This window comes from Taudactylus pleione, unplaced genomic scaffold, assembly GCF_031769625.1.
Source record: "Taudactylus pleione unplaced genomic scaffold, aTauple2 ptg000102l, whole genome shotgun sequence".
NCBI lineage: Eukaryota > Metazoa > Chordata > Amphibia > Anura > Myobatrachidae > Taudactylus > Taudactylus pleione.
Window position 1 is genome coordinate 4,010,690 of NW_028284504.1, and position 13,960 is coordinate 4,024,649.

General features: G+C 45.0%; 1 protein-coding gene across 1 annotated transcript in view; it reads right to left on the reverse strand.

Moving 5' to 3' along the window:
* Positions 1–503: 503 nt before the first annotated feature.
* The window catches only part of PSMD11 (proteasome 26S subunit, non-ATPase 11), a 64,211-nt gene continuing 50,754 nt past the window's right edge, over positions 504–13,960 (reverse strand). The window contains exons 13-14 of the mRNA XM_088470688.1: positions 3,005–3,147; positions 504–1,216 (exon numbers count right to left, since the gene is read on the reverse strand). Of these exons, the coding sequence (XP_088326814.1) occupies positions 3,005–3,147 (143 nt within the window). The 3' untranslated portion in view covers positions 504–1,216. The remainder of the gene's footprint in view (positions 1,217–3,004; positions 3,148–13,960) is intronic.

The window sequence follows — 13,960 nt, forward strand, 5'->3', positions numbered from 1 at the left end:
TCACTTGTATTGTGTAGAAATGAAACAAGAAGAGTATGCAAATGTTTAAAAACAAAAATGTCCAGGGTAGATCCTGGGAGGATAAATATTACAAAGCTTCTGTTCTGCTTATAAAGCATGCCCATGACTTACACACAGCTCAGCCCAAACCAACTCTTCTTTTACCAAGCAGGATGCCACTGATCATTTACTGGCTGCCCAATTACCTGGAACTAGTCTCTCCGAAGAGGATCTTCATTAAATCACATCCCTGATGCAGTAAGTATTGATAGGCATCCTTATGAATGGTGGCTCAGCTCAGACAGCATCTTGCCCCTCGCTGTGAGGTTGACCAGTGAACTGTAAGCCACAATCAGATATACAGACCTGGCAATATGGTTTTATGCAGAAACAACCATTACAATTGAACCATTTTACGTCATCAGTATTACAATATAAGTGTATTTCAAAGCCTCTAGAACGCAGAAATGTTTTGGAAACAGCAAAGAGACGGGAAAGAAAAAAAAAAAAAAAAAGATCTTTATTGGAACACATCTGAACATCAGATATACTCTGGTTTCAGCTGGGTGGAAATTGTGCACCTCTTATGGGACATTGAAACCCAAAAGGACATAAGCAGGGGCAGGGGAGTGGTAACAAGAGCGGCAACAGTAATTTTTTGTTTCATTAAATCCCTGCAAGCAGCAAACCCGTTTATATAATTTATCAGAAGTGAGGGCTCCCCGTGGAAGCTGAACCATGGGCCCTACCACGCATCTTCCAGACTCCTAGGAGTCACTACATGGTACACAGCATGTACAGCAGCATTTGGCTATGTTATGTGCCTAGAGATCAAAGGTTCTGGGCACCATGGTAAAGCTCAGAAGGGACCCCTCCCAACATCACTGCTCCAGGTAAGTACACAGAAAAACCTATAAAACAAGCAAATATTCTACCCACCCCCAGGATGTGGAATGGTGAGATAGTGGAAACAGAGCACACAGTGAACACAGAACCTGTAAGGGCCCAGGCTGTCATCACCCATTAATGGAACTTTAAAAATCATTCATTCATAACAAAAGATGTTACTAGGAAGAATGGGGAGATGGAGGTGAGAAAAAAAAAAAAAGGCATTCCCTTCAGTAGCCCCTTTTTTTCCACTATCCCACATGAGGGGGGAGAGTTGTCCGCTGCTCCTGCCGCTTGGATTCTTTAAGGGCCGATTATTTTGTATGACCTGTGGAATAAAAAGGAATAAGTGCTGTGCAGAGTTACACAGGCCCTGTGCTATTACCCCATGTGGGTGATATCTCTACACATTTCATGCTACAGTATTAGCTGTACCTACAACAACCCTGGGGCTATATCAGTCTCCCCTCCAATTAACTAATATAGGACAGTGAAAAGATTATCCATTGTATAGTTGTCCTCAGGGGAACACATTCTGGAACGGCACACTTATGCACAGTTTTGTTGTTTACAGCACTGTCCACAAAATACATTGTGTGATATGTGAAAGCAGAAGCAGATATGGACGCTGGTTGCTGTTGCAAACTTCACTATCACTCAGCAACAATTCTCACCAGACACTGTTGTGCAATCTTTTTCTCTTGCCACTTCCTACAACCCTAAAATACAATATCATCCTGTTCTCATTAAGTAACTAGGGTTGAGTTTAAAAAAGTTACATATTAAGCATTTTCTCTGACCAGTTTGGATGTGTACATTCGCAACATTGTGCTTATTTAAAAAAAGTTTCACTAAAACTACATTAGGAATGTGCTAAAAGCTATCTTCAAACACTAAGTAGTCAGGGCTGTAACTAGGGTAGTGCGACCAGTGCCATGGCACAGGGCACCACAGGGCAGGGGGCGCTATTTGGCCCTGTCAATTTTCTGTTTATCATCATTCTCACTTCCTCTTACAGTATTTCATCCCCAGCATCTCCTGGCCTCCCCCATCTCTTCCCTGGCCCTTCCACCATGAGGCCATGGCCCTTTTTTTGGGTGCATTATGTCCCTATTTGAAAAATGGGGGGGGCACCAATGCTCTTTCTGGCACAGGGCACCAAAAAGTCTAATTACGGCTTTGTAAGTAGTAATGACCATACTGGCCATGCTATGCTAGTAACTGAAGTAAATAGACAAACCTGATAGAAATTGTGAAAAATGCTATAGGAAATATATGTTTGTGTTCTCCTGACACTTTAAAGGTGGACCCATCTCCTGGACTAACAACATTCATGAGAATGCAGCATATCAATTTACCTTAAACCTGTACCATGAATAAACAATATCACTTGTTCCTAGCAACCTAACAGGCAAGCACATGCTGTCTGCACTTTGTTCACTTTCAGTAAAAAGAAGAGAACAAACAATGCTTAAAAGATTATGGGGGCAATATTATTTTATTAATATCATTGGATGCAAAAATAAGTCCTTAATCTGATTAATATAAGTAATATAGTATTGCTCTTAAAGGGGCAATATTAATGATTAAAAATATATATTTATGACGGGGGGCATTATTTATAGTTCCATAAAATAATAAATGTTGCTCGTCAAATATTTATTTTGTAATCAAAATTAATATTGTCCCTTTAATTTAATACATACATCATTTTGCTCTTAAATCAAATTAAACATTTTTGCAAATATTTTAACAAAATTATATTGTCGCTTAAGAGTATTATTAATGTTATTTTCCTTATTCATAAATACATAATGTTTCCTTACATTAAAAGTGAACTTGGAGTCCTCAATTTGATTGGCCACATAGCGCAAACATCATTATTTGGGCAATCTCGCCAGTCACTACTACATATACATTGTACAGCGGCTTGTTCTAGCAGTTTTTTGATTGTTTTCTTGATAAATACAGTGGTTTCTATTCTATAATAATTGAAATTGGGGTGTATGCTGGCAGTTTGTAAACTTCCATGTTTCTGGTATTTTTTCCTTTAATAAGCTGCATTTTCGTAACCTAACCACAAAGCCATCAACTAACCACACACACAGTCACTTACCTATGTCAGTTTCTTGGCCTTGTTGTACAGAGAATCCACCACTTTGCTCATGTTCTGAATGGTTTCCAGAGCAGCTTCATATGTCTTATCTACAGGCGGTTCGTCAAAAATTATCAAGACACCCTCTCCCTGATCTAGGATTCCTGTAAAGGGACACAAATACCTTATGACATATAGGTTTATATTCTGACAGGCAAATTTAAAAAACGACACAAAATCAAGACATTTTTAGAGGTGCTGAAGGGAGACAAAAGTGTTATTTCTGCATAGCTCTCTTGCCAAATCATAAGGAGAAAATTAAGAGTTATGGTAGACTTACCTTTGTTAACTATTTCTTTGAAGTCCATAAGGTCCACAGGGATACCATGGGGTGTGTGTGGTTGGAGTGACCCGGGCACCAAACAGTGAAAGCTTTAGCTCCCAGGATGCACCGATACTCCTCCACATATACCCCACCCCCAGCCAGAGGCAGATCAGTTTTGTAAACAAGGCCAAGGCAGGAGCAGGAGAGAGGAAAAGGAAGAACAATGTACACAAGAAACACTCACAAAAGATGAGGGAATCATTGACCAAGAAGAAAATACCCATGAAGCCAGGTGTGTCAGGGTAGGCGCCCTGTGGACCCAATGGACTTTGAAGAAAAAGTTAACAAAAAGGTAAATCTACCATAACTCTTGATTTCTTCTTCATGGTCCATAGGGATCCACAGGGATACCAGGGGGATGTCTAAAGCAGTTTCCCCTAAGGGTGGGGATGCTCCTGATCAGAAAGAAGAATTTGAAGCCCAAAGGAAGCATCCCGAGAGGCAAAGGTATCAAAGGCATAGAACCTAAGAAAGGAAGACCACGTGACCGTCTTGCACAATTGTTCAGCAGAAGCGCCATGTCGAACCGCCCACGAGTGTCCCACAGGCCAAGCAGAATGTGCTGTGATCCTATATGGAACAGGACAACCAGCTTGCGTCTAGGCATTGAAGATGGTCATGCAGAGCCAACGAGCCAGCTGGCCAGCCTCACTTGTGAAAGCCATACAACACAAAAGAGAATCAGATTTCCTCAAGGATTTGGCACGATCAACGTAGATTCGTAGAGCACAAAGCCCATTCAGAGAGGCTTCTCCTGCAGACAGATCCGAGGACTGGAAGGCCGGAACCACAATCTATTCATTTAAAAGAGATACCACTTTAAGAAGGTAACCCTCCCGGGTACTGAGGACAGCTCTGTCCGGTTGAAAGATCAAGAAGGGGGAGCGACAGGAGAGCTCTGCCAAACCATATAACCTGTGGGTAGAGGAGATGGCGAGAAGAAATAATGTCTTTGCCGTCAGCCACTTCATGTCTACTGAGTCCAGAGGTTCAAACGGGGAATCCTGTAGAGCCTGGAGAACCAAGGACAAATCCCAAGGGACCACCGGAGGGACAAAGGGCAGTTGAAGACGGAAAGCACCCTGAAAGAATGTTCTAACATCAGACAGGGGAGCGATCCTTCGCTGGAACTAGACCAATAGGGCAGAAAACCTGAACTCTAAGGGAGGCCAGACGGAAGCAAAGGTCTAACCCAGCCTGGAGAAAGGCAAGCACCCAGGAAACCCTAAAAACTGTAGGGTCATAGCCTCAGGGGGAGCACCATTGAAAGAGTGCCAAACACTGTAATAGATGTGGGCTGAGGAAGGCTTACGTGACATGAGCATCGTCTGGACCACAGAGCAAGAGAAACCCTTGACTCTTAAGAGGGATGACTCAAGAGCCACACCATCAAAGACAGACGAGGTAGGTCCAGGTGTAGGCAAGGGCCCTGCGCCAACAGATCCTGCCGTAGAGGAAGTGGAAAAGGAGTGGCTATGGAGAGGCTCCGTAGGTCGATGAACCACTGTCGCCTGGGCCAGGCTGGGGCTATTCGTATCACCGTACCGACTTCTTGTTTGAACTTTCAGAGAACCCTTGGGAGGAGGGAGATGGGAGGAAATAAATATGCGAGATTGAAGTCCCAACTCACTGCCAGAGAGTCCACGAAGGCAGCGGAGGGGTCTCTGGTCCTGGCCCCATACCTGGAGACCTTGTGGTTGTGACATGAGACCACAAGGTCTACTTCTGGAAGGCCCCATCTGTCCACCAGGAGTTGAAAGACATCTGGGTGGAGAGCACACTCTCCAGTGTGTATGTCCTGATGGCTTAGGAAGTCCGCTTCCCAGTTGAGGACTCCGGGAATGAACACTGCTAAGATTGCTGGCAGATGACATTCGGCACAGACCAGGATGTTTTCCACTTCCCACATGGCTGCCCGACTTTGCGTACCTTCCTGATGGTTGAGGTAGGCTACCGCAGTCGCATTGTCGGACAGGAATTGTACCAGCCTGCCCTGGAGAAGGTCTTGCGCCCGAGTGCTCTGTACACTGTTCGAAGCTCCAGAATATTTATGGGCAGGCGACTTTTCTGGTTGTCCATCGTCCCTGAAAGGTATGATGACCGGATACCAAGCCCCATCCACAGAGGCTGGCATCTGTAGTGAGTAGCTCCCAATTTGGAATCCAGAAGGTGTGAACCTTGTCCAGGACGTCTGCAGCCACCATGAGAGGGAAAGCTGAACATCCAGAGAGAGGAGGATCGTCTGGGACTGGATCAGATGATACTGCCTGTTCCACCGAGAGAATCAGTTGTTGAAAGGGCCTGGAGTGGAACTGAGCGTATTCCACCATATCGAAGGTGGATACCATGGACCCCAGGACCTGCATCGCTGACTGAATGGATACCCTCAGACTGTAAAGCAAGTTGCAACTGCAGTGCTGAAATTTTGTCTGCCGACAGAAAGATCCTCTGTATTTGAGAATCCAGGAGTGTCCCCAGATGTACCATTTGCTTTGTCGGAGAGAGGAAGGACTTTTTCCAATTGACATAACCAGTGACTGTGCCAAGATTAAGAGGTCGTCTGGGTATGGCAGGATTCTGTCAACTGACTCACTGACGCCTGAGGTGGGCCACCATACCTGCCATTATTTTGGTAAAGACCCAAGGGGCTGTTGCTGGACCAAAGGGTAGGGCCCGAAACTGGTAATGTTGCTGCAGAACAGCAAACCGTAGGAACTTATTCTCAAGAAGAAAGCATCTTTTACGGTGCACTCTGAACCAACTAATTCTAAAACGTATGCTTTTATTGGTATGTGGTAAAATAAAATTTTACTACATACCAATGGAAGTATACATTTTAAAACTAGTTGGTTCAGAGTGCACCAAAAAAGATGCTTTCTTCTTTTCTTCTTGAAAATAATGGTCTATGACTTATAGCATCGTGGTAGCACCTCCTTAAAAAATGTATATTTGAGGTAATAAAATACCTATTCATATAATGGTAAATGGAATTTATGAGAATTGAACCAATAGTTATATAACAACTTACATACTTGGGGCCCTTAGGAAACTGGTACGGGATTTATTCACCAAAAGTTTTTGAAACCGTAGGAGCTGTTTGTGGATTGGAGTAATAGGCACATGCAGCTGAATGTCCAGAGAAACCATGATATCCCCCAGGCTCCAATGCCAGGACAATTGATCGTAGATTTTCGATGCAGGACTTGGGCGCTCTGACAAATTTGTTGAGGGATTTGAGATTCAGAATGGGCCGATGAGACCCATTGCGCTTCTGAGTCAAAAAGAGTGGAAATAAAAAAAGCAGTTCCTCGATGAACCGAAGGAACCGGTATTATCACACCTGAACTCAGCAGGGAGTGAAGGGCTTCCTGGAGTGCCAGGGCCTTGATAGGGTCTGATGGGGGACCTATACAAAATATTTGCTGGGGAGGATGCTTCAGAAAGGTGAGAGCGTACCCCTGAGACATAACGTCTCCAACCCAGGCGTCTGTTTTTGTTTAATGCCAAGAGTCTGCAAATCGAAGAAGTCGGCCTCCCACCCTGGGATCCGCCAGGAGGGCCGCCCCATCAGATGGAGAGTTTGTCGTCAGACTTGGAAGCTGGACGTCTTCCAAGTCTGACAACAAATTCTCCGTCTGATGGGGCGGCCAAGACTGCTTGGGCTTGCGGCTTGGCAGTCTTGTGAGAACTAGACTGTCAGGGAAAGGACTGACCTTGCCTTGCCCAGAGGGCGAAAGGACCAAAAAGAGGACGGCCTAGGCTTAGGGGCAGCTGTTGATGGCAGAAAGACAGATTTTGTGGCTGCCATAGTAGCCACGATTTTGTCCAACTCTGCGCCGAACAGCTTGTGTCCAGAAAAATGTAAGGTCCGTAGCCCAAAGGACCCGGCGGGTGACTACGGAGGTTCGCAGATGCCTTAGGAGGCAAGGAGCCCAGTATCCAACACAGATTCTCCCAAATAAGAGGCTGCTTGCTGAACATGGGAAATGTAGGCCAGTTGTTCCCTGGTAGCGTCTGATGGCAGGCTGTCTTCCAGTGCTTCTGTCCATCCTTCGATAGACTTAGCTACACAGGACGCGGCCATAGCCGGCCGAGTAATAGCCATGGAAAGCCAGTAGACTGATTTGAGACAAGTTTCCAGTTTTCTATCTGTGGCATCCTTAAGGGATGATGTAGACGGTAAAGGCAGCATTGAGCATCTGACTAAGTATGCCAAATGTGAATCAACAGTGGGAGGGGGACTTCCCACTTAGTACACTCATCAGTAGGGAGAGGGTAAAAAGACACGTCTTTTTGGGACCAGGAACCGTTTGCCAGGAGTACCCCAAGCTTCTCCCATGAGCTCAGTGAGCTGTTCTGATTGAGGAAATTCAGCCTCAACAACCTTTTGATGTTTAAACATTGGGGTTATCGGCTTAGGGGCCGGTTCATCAGCCTCTATATTCAGGATTGATTTAACCAACCTCACTAAAGAAGGGACATCCACTGTTGAATGACTGTCCTCTTCCGAGGGTGACCCAGGGAGAGAACCTTGTGCTTCATCTGCCTCCTCAGTTGATGCGTCAGAATCCGAAAGCTGGGTGGACTGAGAGGATGACACAGTCTGCCTATCTGCTTTGATGGCTAACGGTCCGTCCGCCTGTAACATTTGCTGATAGGCGGCAGACGTTTGAACCATATTCTGAACTGAGTGGTCATAAACATCCTTCCAAAGAGGATGCATAGGGGGTACCGACAGAATAGGCTGTAATAGCTGTGGGTACTCTATGGTGGGAGGCAGAATGGGGGTTGATAAGTGGTCCACTGGCTGCGTCAAAATCTGGTATAAGGAGGACACCCAAGGTGGCTCCTGGACAGGGTCTGGTACAGTGGACTGGGGAGGTGGCATATAAATAGCGCACAGACAATCCTGCACAAAATCCTGAGAGGACAAGGACAATCAGTGTGTGCCTAGTAATGCAGTGTGACACCCTTCACAAATACAAGTAAATGTGAAGTCATAATGAACCCCTACACACCTGGTAGTTGAGGGCTAAACTAGAACAGCAGGGATTGATATAACTGTCAGAAAGTTTTAAGACAGTACATCACCACAGCAGCGCTAGCACAAGTCACATACAACACATATAAATACACTTATAATGGGCACTGAAACAACTACTCAAGCTCCAAGGGCTGGTAGGATTTGTGTTCTGTATGACCTGGCCCCAGGGAGAGGTATCAGGGAGACTGGACCAGAATCTCCCGAGACCTGTAGCTTCAGAAAAGCCCTGATTAATGGCTGCTGAGTGTCTTATATAGGGAGGAGGGTGAGGAGGAGCATCCCAGAGGAGGGAAACATCTTGTAAGGGATCGCGCTCTGAGCTGGGGGAGGCTCAACACTGGAGTTTGGGCGCTAGTATTTGGCTCAAAAAAATCCATACTCCCCATAGCCTGCTGGTACCGTCTAATTTTTTTAAAAAAAGCCCCAAGGACAGGATAAGGAGGAATGTAACAACTGGAAACGAAGAAGGATAAAAAGAGAGAACAAATGCTGCAAAGCGTATCCCCCCCAAGTACACAGGAGAAAAAAAGAAAATGAATGGAAGTATAAAAACCCCTTATTGTCTTCCGCCCACGTGGGGAGCACTGCAACACAATGGGGACACTCCAAAGTAAGATGGTGTGCACAGCACTTTCTGCCCGGTGGAGAAAGGCTCTGTGGATGGAGTACGTGTTTTTTTGGTTGGTTGATGGTGGGGGGGGGGGGGGGGGGGGGTTTGGTTGTTTGGGATGTGAGGGCTGGAAACTGTCTAAAAACCGCAGCATCCAGATGTCTCCTGCAACATCAGTAAACAGGCCAACCGAAGAGATTGGAAGCTCCATAGTTTCACACCTGTATATACAAGCCTTCTAAATCCCATAATTCTGTCTGTAACACTTGGTAAATAATAATAAAATGTCCGTAAAAGTTGACGTTTTGCATCGTTCTGACCTTGGTGGGAAGATCTGAGCCAAAGCCAACTCACTCATCTCTACTCTAACTAGACCGGATGCCAATGGCAGCCAGTAATTAGTGCCCTATTTCAGCGGCACATTAATTAAACTGATGGTCCCAGCAGGCTATAAAGGGTTTGAAGTTTGGAATTTCAGATGAAGAGGTGAACAAGTACAACTGTCTTCCGAGATGGGATCATTTCAGGAGAGATATCAACTCTGCAGACTGCAGATACACTGTCCTTGTGATAGGCCTTATATTATTTGTGTCCTATGTGACCTGATCATACAGCCGAGTCTACAATACTATCCCTCTTGCTCCCTTCTCAGTCAGACAGGTAATTAGCCCCTATCTTTATGACTCTATACTTGCATTATCAATGCTGTAAACAGCGGTCATAAGAATTAGCGTATGTGAATATGATAAGTCCTATTATAAAAGTCACAAAGGAGTTCTGTTACCAAATAACTGCAGGCAGCCAAAGGGGGGGGGTGATTTATATTCACCGATAATTTTACAGTAGATCTTTGAATCCTACATGTGACTAGTAACAATGCTGCTCACAAAATAGAAGGTAATATATTACAATGGGTTACAGTCACATGGGTGGAGGCGGGGGGAGTGGAAAAATGGTTTTCAATGGGTCATAATACAACTGAAGTTAGTTTTAGCAATGATTTATCACCCCTCATTATATGGACAGCAACACAAGGTTGAAAAAGAAAACTGGTAACAGCTCACACAGGAAAGTGGTGATTCAGGGATTGAAATGAGAGTCAGACGTTGATTCTAAAGTTCCTATTTCCTGTCATACAAAGGTCACTGGAAAATTGTCTTGCAAGGTATTTGCTTGCACCCATCAGTACGTCAATTGTGCTTTCTCACTTATCCCATTTTATACCTGCCCTGAAGGACAACTGTGTAACAGATTTATTTACATGTAGTCTGTTTAGTGAGTGTGTCAGTACCTCTTACACCAAATGTGATTTGGTAGAAGAATGTTTTTGTCAATTTTATAAATTTAAAGGAATTATTGCTGAATATTACAATTTACAGATTCTGGTGCACAACAGAGCTGAACCAAACATGGGCCCTAACATATATGCCCATGTATCATTCAAAAACTGCTACCTAGTATCTCTTACCATATAATTAAAAAACTTATGTTACACAGCATCAACACCAGTACTGACATAGAAAAAAAAAATGGTATTACGTATAGAAATAAAAGAAGGTTACCAGCGTTACTTAGAAACACATCCCCAATTAGTGGTAGCTGCATGTATAACAACCTAATTAAAGCTGTCTCTTATGTTGTAGGTACTTAATGCACACTAGGAATTATTACTACCATTTCATAGACACACATGGTAGTGCGTAATATATCCAGCGTCTCAGGAAAAAGTTACAATAAAGATGTGTTACAATATAGATAGAATGAGAATCAGTCCATGCAACATTGTTGAATGACTAATTGTGTATGCCTCAAAAAAAATTATTTCCTCTGGAAAATCAATGTGAGTTTGGAATTGGATTGCAATCACACTCCGCAGTGCGAGTTTGCCCAGAAAACGGCACGCACAAGCCAATGCGCACCTTATTGGTGTGACTGCTACTGCTATTCATTTTATTTATCACCTCTCTTTTCTCACATACAATATTCTTTTACATATTTTGCTTTCTGTTCTTATAAGATATTATGATCTACATGCAGTGATCGCAAATACAAGCTATAGCTCGTATTTTACCCGAAAAGGAGGACTGGAGATCCACTTTTGCAGAATGGGTGGGTCCCCGGGGACACGTTTTGCTACGGCCTATCCCTGGCTCCTGATCATCATGTCTCCCTGGCCCGGCCAGGGATGAATATAAAAAGTGCTGCAGTACCCGGCACTATAGGGACAAGCGACCCCGGCGGGAGGACAGCCCCAGCAGGATGACGCCCATGGCACGCGACAGGAACATGGCTCCGGCACGATGACCACCCCGGCACCTGGCAGGATGACCGCCTCGGCACTCTTGATGCTGAAGTACAAGCGGCCCCAGTGGGAGGACAGCCGCAGCATGACGACGACCGTGGCACCCGGCAGGAAGATAGCTCCGACACGATGACGGCCCCGGCACCTGGCGGGAGGACACTGTACAGTATTATTAAAGTAAATTTAATTGGGATGGGGTTGGTTTGGTGCTGCGGGTTAATGGGTGGCTGTGGCAGGTGAGGGGGCTAAGCATACCTTCCTGCGGTTGCTGGTACTGCTGCTGCTAACAGTGTATAGTGGCAGGTGGGCAGCCAAATAGGGGTACATTTAGCAAACAATGTAGGGGTCAGCTGCTGCTGCTACTACTACTACTACTACTTTAAGCTACCTTTCTTTCCATCTACCCTGACCACCTCCTTACCCCTAGCCCCTCCTTGCCCCCCAGTACTGCACCAGCTGCTATCTACCCTTACCCCCTTCTAGCCCCAACCAATCCTTGCCCCCCAGTACTGAACAAGCTATCTACTCTTACTCCCTCCCCCTAGAAATGCCTGCCCCTAACCACCTCCTTGCCCCACAAAGACTGTCTCATCTGTTATCTACCGTTACCCCTCCCTACCCCCAGTGCTGTCTGCCCCTAACCTTCTCCTTGCCCCCAGTACTGCCGCAGCTATCTACCCTTGCCCCCCAACCCCCAAAACTACCTACCCATAGCCCCTCCTTGCTCCCCAGCAGTGTTGTAACTTCTGTATGCAGTTAACCCTTCCCTACCCCCAGAACTGTTTGCCCATACTCCCTTATATCCCCAGCTCTACCCCAACTTCTCCCTGTCTTTACCCCATCTGCTGCTTGCCCTTAATCCCCTCTACCCCAACTGCTACCTGCCCCCAGCACAGTCCCAACTGCTGCTTGCCCTCCCCCCCCATAATATGTAATGTGACCCTGTAACAGTGGAATAGGACCCCAATTTTTTAAAGCGAGGGGTCCCTGGTACTCACAAATTTATCTGCTCTGTGCGATCACTGTACGTTTTAAAAGCTTTAGAAAAAAATAGTTAACATTTATTCCTCTATAATGCACCAATTCCACTTTTTCTCCCTGTTTTGTATGTAACAGTTCTGCTTTAAACAAATACTTCACCTCCAAAACATCTCAGTTAATTGGGTATATCCTCAGCTTCTTCTCTGGTGATAGCTATTGTTACAAATTATCTTCTGAACCCTACTTACAATTGTAAAGCTAGTATTACAATTCCCCTTCATGTAACAGCACGGTTGGTATAATTGTTAGCATCACTGCCTCACAGCACTGACATATTCAATTCCCACCAAGGCCCTAACTGTGTGGAGTTTGTAAGTTCTCCCTGTGTTTGCACGAGTCTCCTCAGAGTACACTGGTTTTCCCCAATATTCCAAAACACACTAGGAAGTTAAATGTAACAGTATGTGGATACACACACATACACATATATATATAATATATATATATATATAATATATATATATATATATATATATATATATATATATATATAGCGGGTAAAATAAGTATTGAACACATCAACATTTTTCTCAGTAAATAGATTTGTAATGGGGCTATTGTAATTACATTTTCACCAAATGTCAGCAACAGCCCATGCAATCCACACATGCGAAGAAATCAAACCATAGATGTCCATAAATTAAGTTATGTGTAATAATGTGAAATGACACAGGGAAAAGTATTGAACACAAAGAAAGGGATGTGCAAAAAGGCATGGAAATCCTGCCCCTTGTCAGTGCAAATTAATATAAGCTGGTTCAGTCCCAACTGATGGCCTTATAAAAAAAAAGGTCTCTCATTACCAAGGTGTCACACAAGAAACATCAGATGATGGGTAAAAGCAAAGAGCTCTCTCAAGGCCTTTGCCATCAGTATGTTTTGCAACAATAAGTTTGCAATGGTTACAGAAGGATTTCTAAACTTCTGAATGTTCCAATGAGCACTGTTGGGGCCATAATCCGGAAGTGGAAAGTACAACTTTCACCATATACCGGCCAGATGCTCCTCGCAAGATTTCTGACAGAAGAGTACAAAGAATCAGAAGAGTTGTCCAAGAGCCAAGGAGCACTTTTGGGGAGCTTCAGAAAAACCTAGAATTAGCAGGTACAATTGTTTCAAAGAAAACAATAAAGTAACGCACTCAACCGCCATGGCCTGTATGCACGCTTACCATGCAAGAATCCATTGCTGAAGAAGAAGCAGGTTGAAGCTCGTTTAAAGTCTGCTGCACAACATTTGGACAAGCCTGTGTAATACTGGGAGCATATAGTCTGGTCAGATGAGACCAAAATTGAACTCTTTGGATGCCATAATAGTGTTCCTTCTAGCTCCGGCGGGAGGCAGGGCGCCGGAGCTAGAGAGGGCATGCACGCGCGGGCGCCGAAGGCGTGCGCGCGACCGAGAAGGGGCGTGGCCATCGGAAAAGGGGGCGTGTCTATAAGACGCGTCCCCTTTTCGTCACTCTTGGGGGCGTGCCTGGCACTTACGGACACGCCGGGCAGCCCCCAAGCCCTGCAGACAGGGAGAATAGATGCCGGGCGCATGCGCCCGGTGTCTATTCTCCGGCGGTGACCGGGTCACCGCATGTTTCGCCA